Source organism: Zonotrichia albicollis, chromosome 5, assembly GCF_047830755.1.
Source record: "Zonotrichia albicollis isolate bZonAlb1 chromosome 5, bZonAlb1.hap1, whole genome shotgun sequence".
NCBI lineage: Eukaryota > Metazoa > Chordata > Aves > Passeriformes > Passerellidae > Zonotrichia > Zonotrichia albicollis.
In genome coordinates, this window is record NC_133823.1 from 20,448,864 (window position 1) to 20,464,899 (window position 16,036).

The 16,036-nt window shown below is 37.3% G+C and overlaps 1 protein-coding gene across 1 annotated transcript in view; it reads left to right on the plus strand.

Annotated features, from left to right (window-relative positions):
- TNKS (tankyrase) overlaps positions 1-16,036 on the plus strand; it is a 128,352-nt gene that overhangs the window by 80,357 nt on the left and 31,959 nt on the right. The window contains exons 6-11 of the mRNA XM_005484628.4: positions 4,405-4,499; positions 7,465-7,531; positions 7,970-8,156; positions 10,119-10,240; positions 12,699-12,790; positions 12,880-12,958. Of these exons, the coding sequence (XP_005484685.1) occupies positions 4,405-4,499; positions 7,465-7,531; positions 7,970-8,156; positions 10,119-10,240; positions 12,699-12,790; positions 12,880-12,958 (642 nt within the window). The remainder of the gene's footprint in view (positions 1-4,404; positions 4,500-7,464; positions 7,532-7,969; positions 8,157-10,118; positions 10,241-12,698; positions 12,791-12,879; positions 12,959-16,036) is intronic.

Below are 16,036 nucleotides of genomic sequence, written 5' to 3' on the forward strand. Positions count from 1 at the left end.
TAGAAATCCCTGTGCTCTTCCTTTAATTCAAAAGAGGTGAAATGCTTCTCTTAAGGGCATTTGTATGACAAGCTACAAGAGTTTTAAGATATTTTTATTGCTGTTTTCTAAGGGCAGTATGATCTGAATACAATAAATGTTTTTTTTAACTACATTTGTTAAATGTGAGTTTGCTGCATACCTGCAATTTCCAAATCTACTAAACCTGAAGATTACTACAGACATGATATAGAAAGTCACAAATATTTAAATCTACATTAAACATTTTAATATCCCTCCCTCTTTTCTTTTTTTTTTTTTTTTGGTGTGTCCTTGGTCAGCAGGGTGTTGTAGAAGAATTAACAATAAGCATACAAGTATCCTTAGCTATTTTTTTGCCAGGCTTTACTTGTTTCCCCATCAGTGTAAAAGCCACCCTTACTGGTTCATATCCCTGTGGGGTGAACATGAGAGTAGCCATATGTCAAGGCCAGAGCTGGCCATCAAAATCAGTGTTGACTCATTATTATGAGAATGTCCTTCCTGTTGACAATTATATGAATTTATGGTAATTCTAAATCACTGTATATTGATGTAAATAAGATGTGTGATGAGATCTTATTTATGTAATAAGATTGTTGATTTTAATAGCTTTCAAGATGGCAAGTTGAGAATGAGAGAAACATATAGATTAGGATTTTTATCAGATAGCATTATATAAAGATTTTGGCGGTAGAAAACAAGAACAGGAGATATTAGTTTTTAAAACAGTTCCTGCAGCTGTTATTAATCATGCAGATAATGCATAATATAAGATGGTTACATAAGATCCCTTGGTTTAAAGTTGCCCTTAAAATGTGTAATTTGAGTCTGAAATGAAACTTTCTTCTGAGGCAGTGGCAGCATTACCATCTGAAGGCTGCTGAAGACTCTTTAGCAAGATAAGGGAAATGGATGGTGCTTGGAGCTGGAATTCCCACATTGCCTGTGGACAGCTTGTTGAAACAAATTTTCAGATTTTAGCAGGAGGTGCTCAGAGCCTGCAGCACTGGAGATCCCTCACGGCCCCTTTTGTTTGATGCAGGTGAACAGGGGATGGCAGGTCCAAGGCGGCTGACCTTGAACAGGGGTCATCACATCAGCTCTTGGTAACAAAGCAGTGCAAAAATACCTAAGGCTCACTGAGAACAGTATCAAATCTAAAAAATGCATTTCCTGTATTCCCAGGCAACACATTATCAAAAAGACTGCAGGCAAAACCACCTCCCTTACTATAAATAGTAGGTATATAGGTTGACAGCGATTGCCATCTTGTGTACGGTGATGTTCCTTAAAGTGCTCTCAGTACCTGCTTTGACTCAGTTACAGCTGCCATAAAATTTTCAAATAATATGAGCATCTTGCATGATGGTCTACTTTACTTAATAAAAATGGAGTTATACTCTTTTTAATTATACTAGCAAGTAAGCCATTGTGATTGGCCTGGTAACTGTGAATGTGAGTCTTGGAAGGTAAGTGCCCTCTAAGGATGCTGTTAGTAAGTCTTGCCAAGTTTTGCAAGATATGGGAGGAGGGGTTAATTGATAAATCTGTTTTCTTAATATTGATTTGATATACCTTTCAGGTGCAGTAGACATTGCTGTCAATGGTATTTAGTTTTTACTTCCCTGATGCTATATAAATAGCATGTTAATTTTAAGAATCACTCTCTACTGCCATAGTTAGCTTTTTTTTTTGAAGGCTCATAATGTCATCTAATGAGTAGTTCATGTAGCACAATATTATCTTTTAGTTACCTAGATTCTGTAATTAGCATACAAAGTTGTAACTCCACATTAGTATTTTTATCTATTAAATCTATAGTATGGATGAATCCTCTTTCTTATGAGAAAGGAAAAGACGTTTTTAAGAATCATGGAGAGAGCATCTTCCTGCTTTCTCCTTCCTGAAACATATGTAAGCACGGCATTTATAGGAGCCATTTAGCCAAAATAATGAGCAACTGGTTTGTGAATAAAGGGGAGCAGCACTCCAGGTTTTGTGCTCCTGCCTCCTGCACCTGTGTGTGTGTTCACCTGTCCTTGACCATCACTGAAGTGGTGTCTCTGGCCCTCTGCCTGCCTCTGCAGCGCTGGGTGCTTGCAGGTGCAGAGTTGAAGCATGCAGCCTGCTGGAGATCTCAGCCCCCTCTCCAGGACGGGCACAGGGAGCATCAGTCGATGCTGCTTGGAGAGGCAGCCGCAGCACGGCACACAGCTTTGCTGGAGCTGCTCTGGGCCACAGCACAGGCACACCAAATGTCAGGTGCCTGGCTGCAGATAAATAATTCTGTGTGCTGGGCAACACAAGATGCTCTGTATTTGGGGCATGGGTCTGGGGGGTCTGCATGCCCTTGCTCAAGAGAAGGAGGTAGCTCACCTTACTGAAAGACAGGGATATAAGTTGTCTAAAGATTTGGGTTAATGCTGATTTGCTTCATTTATGCCATTTGTTGTGCAGCTATAAGCTTGAAAAGTTTTGTGTTTCTTCTCTAATTAAGTTATTTGGCAAATGCAGATCTATTAACCTTAGAAATACAAAGTGTACAGTCCCAGCATGACTCATAATAGTTTTTCTTTTAATTTTAAGGAGTGAGCAAGACTCAGGGATTATGCGTCTTTATTGAGAACATCTCTGTTAATAATGTTTCCTTTTAGTAAAGCGTTGTTTTGGAAGTCTGCCATTATTGTTTTAGAAGTGGCACACAGACAATAAAGGATGAAGTTTAATTGTTGTGAGGTTAAAGGATCCTGCAGTGTTCCAAACATTTAATGCTTGGCTCCAATTTTTCTGGAGTCTAGACCTTTGAATGGACAGACTTCTCTGTAGTCCATTTCAAATAAATTTTAGGTTTTCTGAGTTACTAATTCAGTTAATAAAACTAGATTTAGTAACCAACCCAAGGCAGCTGTCAGAATAAACAGTGCTGAATTATTCTGCTAGTGTCAATAGCAGCATCATCCTTATCCACATTTTCATTAGTATTTATGATATGCAGAAGACAATTATTTTCTAATAGGGGCAGATATAAAAAGAATATATGGCCTTCTAGATCAGTCTAAATTGTTAATTGAGTAGCAGAAGCCTTAATAGTAATAGATCCTGATAATGTGTGTGGTCAAACAACTGAATGTTTATTGTTACTGGTATTTTGTATCTTGGAAACACTCGGGGGATCTTCATGTTAGAGGTCCTTCAGTAGAGATAAGTCTGAAGATGGGTCTTATGGAAACTTGTATAACTACTTCCCTAATTTTACTGAGTTTTCCAGTTGTTTTTCTAAGAGATATACCCTGTGTTGTCATTTCTGATAGTACAACCTGTGTCCTCAGTATAATACACAGGACACTTGGTTGTTGTCAAAGTTGTTACTCTTTCTGAAGCCAAGTAGCAAAGTGTTGAGACTTTAGTAAAATATAATGCACACTGCTCCCAAGTTATGGACATTAAATATGTGTTCCTGGAAATCCATTCTGTTTATGGATATATAGTACTTGCTTCTGTTTATCACAGATGAGACCATTTGTCTTGATTTTTATTTTAACCTCTTGATAATAGTGAAATGTGATATCTCCCCTTGTAATACTGTATAATGATGTTTTAATGCTGACAGTAAATTTATACTTGGCATAGTGCAGTGAGATATGTATGTTTTCCCATGTTTCAAGCTGCTTTATGTGTGGGGTTTTACTGTGAGAAAATGGTATCATTTGGTTGCATGCCACAAAATAAATTGCAACAAAGATTCCTTTAAAATCCTCTGCTTCTCAGCCTTGGGAAGGAGGAAACATCATCCATTTCTGTAGGAAAGCAGTCCCCTCAGGCTGAGACAGCATAGAAAAATTGTTTTATAATAAAAAAGCTTTTAAAAATAAACTTCAAGGGAGATTACTGTTGTCAGCTCAACTCAAAAGCTTTCAGTTAAAATTCATATGCGCTAGCTATGGAGAAAGGTGTTATTACTCTGTTTTTATGCAGCAAGGTGCATTACTGATGAAGACCTGTATTCTGCAGTAAACTGCAATCTGCATACAATTTTCTCTTTGTTTTACCACAGCGCAGTAGAGAAGAAATATGGATACATTTTTGGTGCAGAGATGATGATGATGATGTTAATGATTTTTAAAATTAGCTTTAAATTAAGAGGCTGTTATTGCCTTGGGGGTGCCTGTATTCTTACCTACTTTAAGGCTTTTTTTTTGTTTTTGGTTCGACAGCAGGAGGGGCCTCCTGCATGTGCTGTGTATTTGTTAATTCAGCTAATCACAGAAGGGTACTTTAACTTATCTTGGTGCAATGTATAAGAGTAACTGAGAGTATTTCAATGGCAGGAAGTACAGGACTTCAGATTGATGTGGCTCCCATTCTTCATCTTTTGTTTTGCAGTCCACTCCTTTACACTTAGCAGCTGGCTACAACAGAGTTCGGATAGTCCAGCTTCTGCTTCAGCATGGTGCAGATGTACATGCAAAGGACAAAGGGTATGTAAAATTAATTGATTTGTTACCTGTTTGCAGCACTGGTTTTATATTAGCCAAGATATAGAATTATTTTTTTGATTCATGTTGCAGCACAGTCTCAAATAGTTGTCTAAGAACGTGATGTTTGCTACCAAAAATCTGAGTGTGCTTCAGATTAGTTGTGATTGCACTTATTTTAAGGCTGCTTTTACACCTTTAGTTTTTTTTCCAAACTTTGAGCTTTACTTCCATTTACAGACTACCCTTTAAAATTACAGACTAACAGCATTTTTTTTTGATAGGTGATGGGGAGAAGATACAAGAGCTTAGTGAAAGATGTGCATTGGAAAACTTATCTATGGCCTCATTATCTTGTTTCACATATATAGATGTAATTCCAAGTAACATCAGTAATGCTCATGTGCTCACAACTAGTGGTCCTCATAGATCTATCTTCATCGAAGCTGACAGCAAAAATCAACATATAGTAGAGGCTAAACTATTCTATTTTTGCTTTAAGGGTGGTAGTTATGTAAGATATCAGCAAAGTGCACAGCAGTCAGAAATCTGAAATGATACTTGCTGTGTGTTGTTCTCAGCCATACATTTCTCATCTCTAAGATGATGATTTTCATGATGGTTGGATTGGAAGGCTTAGTCTTAACATGGTAGAAATTGGTTCCCTACTTAAAGGCATACATCTTGTATTCAGAATCCATAGAAGTAAGATATGTGTGTGTGTTGTCTCCAGCAGCAAACCTGAGGCACTTCCTGTATTTTCCTTTTCTGCTAGTGTTAGAAGTGATTTTAAATTTTCTTAGCTTCTTTCCCTTTTTTCCTTTCTCTCCAAAACAGTCCTAAGTGTACTTAAAACTCTTAAAGTTTAACTAATTGTAGCTCTTTTATCTGTCCATTTACCCCAATGGCTTTTATAAACAGTATTGTTGTTAAATGCATAATGACATATTATGCAAGTCAAAAAACAAAAATACACCCAAAAAACCTCACAAAAACCACAGAAAACCAGAACACACCACAACCCCCCCTCATCCCCCCCCAAAAAACAGAAAAGACAATAAAACACCTTCCCCCTGCCCCTCAAAAAAACCCACAAAAATAAACCACAAAAGTCCTATAGTAAAGCTCCATATAATACCTATATAGGTAGATCCAGCATTATTTAAGCAGGTTGAAGGTCTTTTATACCTTTCCAAAATTTCAGCATCAGTTGTTAGAAAATTCCAGTGTAGATGCTCTATGATGAGTTTTGAACAATTTGCTTGGAATGTATGAGAGGTAGTTAAGTGGAACTTCAACTTGGGTCTGGAGCAGGAAGGGCAGGAAAGCAAACAAAGAAAGGAAAACCTTTCAGTACTTAGTCTGTACTGAACTTTAAAACAACCCAAACATATTTAGAAACATCTAACATCCTAGTAAAGTCCCATTTTTTTTTGGTGGCACCACACCTTTAGAATCAGTTTGGTGTTTTGTTTCACCTTGCTGTTTCTTCTTTATACATAATTTATAAGAAAATAGGCTATAAATAACTGTCACTTTTCATTTAAGGAGCTAAATTAGGCTACATTGATTTTATAGAACTGTTAGGTTCTCTTCCATGGAGTCAATTCAGAGAAAGTGCTTAGGAATTGTTCTTTATTTTCAAAATGGTCACCACTTCTAGTTAATCCCAAAGAGTAGCCCAGCCAGGGAAGCAGCTCTTTCTCCACCGGTCTTTCCTTTCCCTTACTGCTGTTGTGCTGGAAGAGGGAGGGGGATGCTGCAGAAGTGGAAGATGCATTGCTTCAGGACTGTCTTTGCTGACAGGCCTTGAAGCCCTCAGTCCTCTGAGATGACCATCATTTTGGAAGTGGCAGGTTTTTTGAGTGCTCTGTGAAATGGATAGTCTCTCTGTCTCACACATGCACTCATAAGTTGTAATTAAGAAAAACAGTGATGGAAAAAACAGTCTGAAAAATTTTCCCCAAACAAATTTTCCTCTCATGTGACAAATGTGTTGCTGCTTCTGAGAGCATCCACCTTAAAATTAAGTTTATTTAATTGCTGTCTACTACTTGCTGTCCTAATTATCTCTGGGTTGGTTTTGCAGTCTTGGGAATTACCCCCTGTATTTTTCCTAGGTATTATGGGGTTAATTATGGTTTTCATATATTATGTGTACTGATCTGTTGAGCCATAACTAGCCTGTCATGCTTGGCTTGAATTAAACTCATTTTGTCCTCTGCAGTAATTGCCCATCTCACATCTCCTTTTCAATGCATGACTTTTATTACATCTTGTGCTTGTGACTAAATCCCTGTTATTTACTTTGCTAGTGTCATTTTTAAGTATGGCCTGCAGTAATATAACACTACAAAAATTACAGGGACTCTCTTAGAAGTATCTTGAGCAGTTAAATAGGTTGTACTGTAAAAAATGGAGGAAAATCAGGTCATTCCACAGTCTAGAGCAGCAATTTGAGTCTGCTTTCTATGGATATTTGTACATCTACATAAAATACCCAGGAGTTACGTTAGTGTTATCTGGGGAGTTTTGCCTTTCACATAGCATTTAAAATAGGAGTTCCTATTCAGGCAGAAGCAGAAGACTGTTGAGGAAATTGAATGTGGAATGGGACTCTTCCCCCTCCTTAGTAGCTTCAAGAAAGATCACATCAAAGCCAGTTAATGCTAGTCTTAATGGTAGATTAAACATCTGTGGCCTGTTAAGGCAAAAAAAAAAAAAAACCACAGCAAAAAAACCCTCCAAAAACCAAGCAACAAACCTCCAAGTTTTAATGCCTCTCTTAAGTAATGTGTTGTTTGGGAAGTCAGATTTTATCATTAGTTTGTAAATCCTAATTTTTAAATGCTTAACTACTTGAATATTTTAACTTTTATTTGATCTTTTCATTTCAGTAGGGAGAAAATTGTTCCTCCCTTAAAAATGTCACTTTAAAGAAAATTGTCATTTGCCTTCTTCCATGCAGTGGTCTTGTGCCTCTTCATAATGCCTGTTCCTATGGACACTACGAGGTTACAGAGCTGCTGCTTAAGGTAAGCAGAGGGATGGAAAGTAATTACTGTTGATTTAGATGTGTTAGATGAGATATGAACTGTTTATATCAGAGTTGAAAAGTAAGATTTTTTTTTTCCTACTAGTAACAGGTTTCAACCATCATATTTTCATTTCAGAAGCCTGCAACTGTAGGTCTTTGAAACAGTATATGTGGTTTTTTCTTTATCTAATTTCTTTGGACTGATAGTAGAGTTGAGTCTTTCTGTTCAAAAATTAGCTCACATAAAAATTCCAATTATTTTTCACAGATTCAATGGTATGTTTGTGTATGCTGGTATTTTTAATTAAATTTTGTGTGTATGCGTGTTCATACATGAGCGCTTTGAACCAATTTTTATAATAAAATGTAAATCTGTAAGCTTTTTAGTTGTTGAAGCTGATTTCTTCCTAAAGCAAGGCTGTTTTTGCTGTGCTAGCACGGTGCCTGTGTGAACGCCATGGACCTGTGGCAGTTCACCCCGTTGCACGAGGCTGCTTCCAAGAACCGCGTGGAGGTGTGCTCGCTGCTGCTGAGCCACGGCGCCGACCCCACCCTGGTCAACTGCCATGGCAAGAGCGCCGTGGACATGGCTCCGACGCCCGAGCTCAGGGAGAGGCTGACCTGTAAGTGCTCCCAGACTCACAGCACTTGGTGGTGGGTGCAGAGGGGTGCTTTCCTTCCAGGCCACCTTCCTTGAGCTTCAGAAGTGGGTGCAGGGCGGCAGAGTGGCTGCAGCTGTGCTGTGTGCTTTGGAGTGCACAGGTACCTCTGTACATCGTTTGTTGTATTGCCTGGTTTTCTGAAGTTTAGAATTATTAAGGCACAGCTGAATCAGTGAGATTGGGTTTTTTTTTAATGTTTAAAGTCCAGTTCAGTCACGCAGGACCCTCTATATTGAGGGTCTGTATTGCATTTAGAAACTTACAGAAGGTAGGTAGCTTTGGTGTGCAACTGTAGAGATGGAAATTCCATCACCTTCTTTTGTAACAATCCTTACGCTGTTTACAAACCAATATTTCATCTCCAATTTTAATTTGTATGCCTTTGCTTTCGCTCTTCGGGGGATTTGTTTCCTGACTCTTATAAAATGTAAAAGATAATTAAATGAGACAGATATGGAAACAGAGCATTATGAAGTTACAGACTTCTTGAGGATTAGAATCTCAATTATAAATAAGTTTTTGGTTTTGTCTCTCAACTTTCCAGTATAGCAGAAGCCCCTAGACATTAATAATGTGATCCTGCACTACTCACAATCACAGCTAGTCAGGTTTTAGTCTAGTCAGTATTATTTGCAGGGGACAATGGTGAGATCATGTGCAACAGAAAACTTTCGTCTAGAAGAAAAGAGGAGGGCATCAGTATCTTTTAGTACTTCTCTACTCTGAGTCCTGGGCTATAGCTTCTGACCCTGAGGAGGATTAATTTAGCATTTATTTAAATTACCAAGCAAAATAAAATCAGTTTAAACTTTGGTTTATTTCTGTTTAGAAGTCCTCAAGAGCAATGAAGGAAGATACATGTCCATTAATATCCACTGAAATTTGTAAACATACGAGAGCATTACGTCAAACTTGACAGTATCTTGATGGGAGAGCTTGTATTTTCATCTCAAAAAACCATGTTTTTATGTTCTTGAGTTGTTTTGTCTTATACTTTGGGAATAAAGTTACATTACATTTGTTATTTCAAAATTTATTTGCACTTGTGCTTTGAGTAGTGCTTTGCTTACAAAGAAATTTAAACCAGACATTAAAACAAAGTGGGAGAAGAAAGCCCTTTATTAAAAAACTTAAGATTTCCAGGTTGCTTATGAAACAAAAATATTCATATTTTTACTGAAAATGAGGTATTTTTTTCTAGTTCACAGAGTCAGATGTAATTTTTGCTAACCTGCCTTTTGTCTGAACATTTTTGAGAGAAACACTTCTTTTCAATTTCAAAGTTATTTAAAACTCAAATGAACTAGTTGCTGAACTAAACAAGATTTGGAAGTAGCAAAATTAGTGATCTGTACTTGCAAAGATACACCTGCTGTCAAAACTTGTTTAATCTTGGGAGCAGACTGGGTTCAAATGCTCAGCTAGTTACCTTTCTTTAAGACCAAGAGTTTAGTATTTTATATATGTATTATTGTTGGTTTTGTTGTTATTGTTGTTTTTTATAATTTTATAGAAGTTATATATATACTTAAGCTTTATAGTGAATTCTTGGTCATGTAAATAAATACAATTTTTGAAAAACAACTTTAATTCTTTATTTTCTTAAGAATAGCTCATGGCATTGTGCTTATTTGAACAGAGACATGGGTACTGGAGAGGTCACATATGCATTTTGTGTCAGATGGGTGGAGGATAAAAGGGAGAAAAGCTATAAGGATTTAAGGCATAGCTTCCCCTATCCTTTAGCATATCCCTTTGGTTTCAGCAAAGCTTCTTTCATGTTCTGTGTCCCAGGTCAGCTGGCACCAAAGACATGCAGAAGCACTCCTCTTTCCTCTTAACTGAGTATAACTGTCTTTCTACAATAACATTTATAAATGTGACATTTTACTGAATATTAAATGTGTCTTTTTCCTCTAACAGATGAATTCAAAGGACACTCTCTACTGCAAGCAGCCAGAGAGGCAGACCTAGCCAAAGTGAAAAAGACACTTGCTTTGGAGATCATTAATTTTAAGCAGCCACAGTCGCATGAGACTGCACTGGTGAGATTATACAGTCAATCCATTTGCTTCATGATAAATGTGCTGGTAGCCTGGAGTCAAGGAGTTTTATTTCTACACTATGAAAATACATTCATCATCTGAGATAGGGAATTTGGCATTGAACACTTTCTATGCTTAAATAAAATCACCACTATAGAAAAAACATAATATAATTTATTTTATCATTTTTTTCCTTCCTTCTGGTAGATTACAGAAGCTCTCCAGCCACTCTTCACTTTCTCATTTTTCACTTCTCTTGCATTTTTTCCTATAAACCTCTTTTTTTGTTGGACTGCTGCTGTGGATTTTTATGGGGTTAAATTTTATTTCTGCAGCCCAGTGGTTTCCTTCATGTTTTATGTGAGCGAACTTGGATTACAAATTTTCTTCTCAGGATACATAAAATTGTGGTGAAAACAGGTGTATATCACAGGGTCTTACAAATTTGGAATAGTACTGACAATACTGCATTAGCTGTAGAAACAAGGTTCTTTTGAGACTTTGCTGGCATTATCCTGCTCTTATTTAATTGTTTAAAGAAGCAATGGAAGCAAAGAACACAGCCAGTATCCCAGATGTAGTGTAAACTTTGAAGCTGAGACTGATGGTATTGTTAAAACCACTATAGTTATGATACTTTATTCCAATGGAACGTTTTCTTCCCAGTGGCAGGTCTCAGCTGCAGGCGTGCAACTGCATTTTTAGTGTTGGAAACATTGTGATTGTGATCAGAACATTGTGTGTTGGGTACCAAGCATCCATATGCTCTGTTTCCTCTGTCGAGGACTCAGCATCCTTGCCTGAAGTTAGAATCAAGAGGGGAGGAGAGGTTTATAGGCTGAATATGAAGGCAGTATGAATTTTGGGATGATGTTATCCTTTTCTTTCTGAGTGTATCAGCTGCTGCTATGTGGCATCTCTTTAGCTGTGTAATGATCACTTCATAGTCCTCTAATGTTCTTTGCTCTTTTCTGCCTGCTGATTCTCCAGAGACAGCTGGACCAAATGGAATATTTTAGGTCTATTGATGTATTTGGTTCAGTGTTCATTAAGTGCTTGACTGCGATTTTTCAGTTTTTGGCTGCTATACATGAGCTGTCCAAATGAAAGGACTTAGCTTCCAGGATCAGATGAGGTTATGTGTAATCTAGCTGAGCTATTTCTGCCCTAAGCATGATAATGTTTTCCATGGGCCACTGGCCTCTCTGCTGTATTAGCCAAAAGGCCACAGCAAGCACCTGATGTAGGTTTTAGTGTTGCTTTGAGATTTGGCAATATTTCAGCATTTGTGTGTTTTAGTATTTACCATATAGGCAGGAAATAGAGACAAGATATTATCTGCAAAGCCTTAAAAATGCTGCCTCACTTCACAGTAAAAGTTGATCTTAATGTTTATTTACAAAGCTTGCCTTTGCAAAATTTGGATGTGCCCTGCTGATTAACAACAGTGTGGAAGCTTGAGTGAAAGTTACTTCATAATGAGGGCTGAAACTGGACAATAGATGATTATTGGTACTAGTGCTACCTATTAGCATTGGGTTTGGGGTCTGTGTAATTGTAAACATTATCATTTTGCTGTTGGAAAGTTAGAGAACTCTTCCAGGAGACTTTCTGCCTTTTATGGGTTACTGGTTTAAAATGTGGGTAAAGATATAAACAGAAAAATCCAAATGTTTCTCATGGTCTGCTATCTTGAGATGTCTAAACTTGAAATAAGCATTTCTGGATTTGATTTTAAAGCTGGGTATTTAATCTCACCTGGAATGATGCTGGTAATTCCAGGCTTCAGGAATACATTGATAGGGCCACTCTTGAGAAGCCGACAGATGCCAGCCACATTTAGGACAATAGTTACACCTAGCAAAGGGTTGTGTGGTCCCACAAGGGCAGGCATAGGCATTGAGAAACCCTGTGTTGAAGGCTGTGTCTTTCTCATAGCATGGGAAGAAAGATACTCTAAGAGAAATGTATTGCCTGTTTGCTTTATTGCATAGTCTGTAGCTGAGTGTGTGACACAAATGGCCATTAACAAGGTCAGTACACATTGGAACAGAGGAAGAACCAAAGCAACATTCAAGTCCTGTCAATTGGACAACTGCAGCAGAATCCTTACACACCCCTTTGGAGACTCTGTGTAAAAAGTTAGGCTGTTTCAAACTCTTTGTCTTTTCCTCCTTTGTTCATTATGTGTCAGTTTTGTCCTGATAGCTGGTTAATGTAGTTGGTACCATACTGCTTTATTCATAAGTGAAAAATAGCTTTAAAATTAAAATTGTTTTTCTGAGTAGAATAATTTAGCATTGATCACTAACAACCTGTGTTTTGTTCAGTATGATGAATTCTGTTTGTAAATTTTGTAGTCTGTTTTAGCAGAATAATTAAGGGATGAAGTAATATATCTTTAAAGTTCTTTATTGTCTGTGTATTTGAAATATGCTTTGTGTTTACTTTTTTGCAGCACTGTGCTGTTGCTGCCGTGCATCCGAAGAGGAAACAAGTTACAGAACTATTGCTCAGGAAAGGAGCAAATGTCAACGAGAAAAACAAAGAGTAGGTTTCTGAAATGTTTGAGTTTTCCAAAGGCCTCTGTCATACTAGAAATGTAAAAAACTAATTCATCACTTTTTCTCCCCCCCTAGTTTCATGACGCCTTTACATGTTGCAGCTGAAAAAGCTCATAATGATGTCATGGAAGTTCTGCATAAACATGGAGCAAAGGTAAATATACTTGCATGTATTTTATTTAAGACAAAGGGCAAGAAGAAGTGTTGTGTTGATTATATACCACATAAATTTTTTTGACAGTTGCTGCTTTTTTATTCTGTATGCCTTGTGCTTCGGGTGTTAACCTTGAAGTGTGCTTTATCTGAATGAGTACAGGATCCTCAGGAATCCCATTTGAAAAGTATGTCTCTCCAAGTAACCAAATAAAGGTTTTTAGTATTTTAAAATACTCATTTTTAATGAATCTTGATATAATTTCTAATAAATATGATTATCTAGGTGCCTCACATTGTTTTATCTTGTTGGCTTGAAAATATCCCATGGCTGAGGGTACTGACACTGAGTTTAGTATCCAAATGCTGAGTATTCCTTAGCCCTTGCTTGCTTTTATTCTCAGGATCAGATTGTTTTGCTGTGCCCTTCAGCTGTTGATAGGTGCTGACCTAAGTAATTTGTGAGCTTGTGACCACATTGTTCAGCAAGTTATTAAAGACAGAGAAAGGTATAACTTAACTTTATTTAGAACGTGGTTTAACCATCTTTCGGAAGTGTTTTGGAATGATCTTTCTTCAAGTTCTTGCAGCAAACTTAATATTCATAGTAATGATATACATCTTTAGTTAATTTTCTCAGAAACTCTTCTTGATGGATACTTACTTTGCATTGGCTAAAATATAAAAGATCTCTGTGTTTTTGCTTTGAATGGGACTCAGATTACTCTTTTTAAGTCTTCCTCTCCGTTCAGCGAGCTAGAAGTGAAGAACTCATTGTTACCAATTTTTACCTGTTGTATTATGTTATGGCCTGTAATGATGATCAAGTGTCACTCTTGCTGTGATGGGAGGTATGAGCAATGTAGTTGTATACACAGTCAAGTGTTTTTAGTTTGAAACTATGAATTTTAATTTATAAGCCTATATGAGAGCTCACTGCCAGATTTTTTATTCACTTCCATAGTACTTTAATGGATCATAAAATAGCTTAACAGCAATACCACAGTGGAGGTGATTGTGTTTGAGAGTCCTAATACACTAGTGACTAGTAAGTTTTGCCTAAGGGGGAAAGCAAGACCAAAGTTCTTGATTATAATCATTAAAACTGTTGGTTATTGTTTTCCCAAATTCACTCTTAGTAGCATATCTATGCACTGAAAGTAAAAACAATCATTTTGCCATAGGAATAGATATCTCATGACTTTTATGGATCTGCTTTTGCACAGTAATTCAGTACTGATGGTATTTGGGTAGGCACTGAACTGGACATGCTGGAGTTTTAGATGTACTGATACCAAAGTACCACCTGCTTTGAAATCCAGGGAGCTTCTGTGTGCTGCCACTGTACTCTCCTTATTTAAATTAGTGCTCCCTTGAGAATCTGTCTCAGTTGTAGTCAGGTTTAGGAGTAAGCTCGAAGATGGCATCCTTACTAGAGTGGTCCCATTTTGTTTTCTCAGTAGGACATTCTGATGATAGCTTGTCATTCTTTTATCTCCTGAAGCTGAGGTTCCTAAATTGTGATCCATGAGTCACGTGTGGACTGATTAATGGTGCTGAGTGGTGCACAGTTATCTACAGAATGATGCTGAGTGGTGTGTTCTGTCTTTTATTCCATTAACAGCATGCAACTAGAGGTGGATAGTGGTCATTAAACCTCCTCCTTCATTCATATCCCATATCCTGTGTTATTCTGAGCATAGGCCATTCACATTTATGGTCTAGCAAAGCACTTAAGTGCATGGCAGGAGGCTAATCAAAGTTAATATTAAGTGCATATTTCCGTAGTGCAGTGGATCAGTGTCCAAAGTTTCTTAGCTGTAAAACAGTAAATAACGCACCCATAATTTTCAATGAGAGGTAAATCATTAAGGCTTTATGAGGCACTTTGAAGTTCCCAGATGGGATATGCTCACGAATATTAGTTAGTTAACTAGGCATATTTAATCACTCTAAAATGTTTGTCTTGCTTGTATATTATTATTTGACCTCTTGCTGATGCTTTGAGGTCAGAGCACTGTTGTATGCATTTGGTTCATCAGATACTCTTGACACTGGGATTTCTTTTGTTTCTGACTGTTGTGACATGGCAGCTTTTGTTCCTGAAGCATGGTGCGGGTTTTGATGTTTTTCTTTCTTGTTTGGAAGTTTTTCCTTTATGTTTTCTCTTTTTGTGTCTTGAATTTTAGGTACTTCATAAGATGTAATCAGATATATTAAGCTCTTTGATCATGTCTGGTTGTATTTTTTACAAGAGAGGGTTCTCATGAGCTGGTGAATCTAGTCTCCCTGGCATAGCAGCCTCCCAGTGAAGATCCATTTGTTCTTTGAACTGCACCCTCCTGATTTTTAAATACCTCTCTTCTTATTTGATGCTTCCTTCAGTGAGGTATTTGCATTGAACAAGCTGATTCTTCTTAGCCTTTGGTTTGGTAGGCTAAAAGCCTCGAACACCTAATCTTCCCTCGTAAGGGAATGTTGCCTTTCCTATTCATCCTTATAAGCCCTTCTCTTTACTAACACCAGAGGAAATCTGGGAGTTCAGGCAGCAAGAATAGAATTCATTCCACCAGTGCTTTCCATGATGGCACTTTTGTACCTCTTTTGTAAGTGCCTGACTCATGCATACTGGGATCATATTTGCCTTTTTAATAGGCATGAGACAGTAGTACTCAGATCCTTCCTGTAATCTTACAGTGCACAGAGAATCTTGGTTTTACTAATATTTTATATTTGTTCCCTTCAGCACAATTCTCCTGTGCCACAGTCATTAATGTAAATAGTAAAACAAAATTATCCCACAACCAGCCACCATGCAGCCTTCCCCTTTTCAAAATATTCAGTTCTTCCATTAAACTCTTATTTTTTCAATATAAAATAAAATAAAAATTTCCACTGTGATCTCTTACAAAATGCTTACTGAAGTGTGTATGATGGTATCTACTGTGTAGAGCTTTTTCACTTTGCAGCCATTTCTTCTGTCAAAAGAGAGGTACTGTTAAAGCCAGCTTCAATCCCCCTTCTGGAAACCACTACTGATTACTGAGAGAGTAACAATTTGAAAAAGATGTGTAATTCA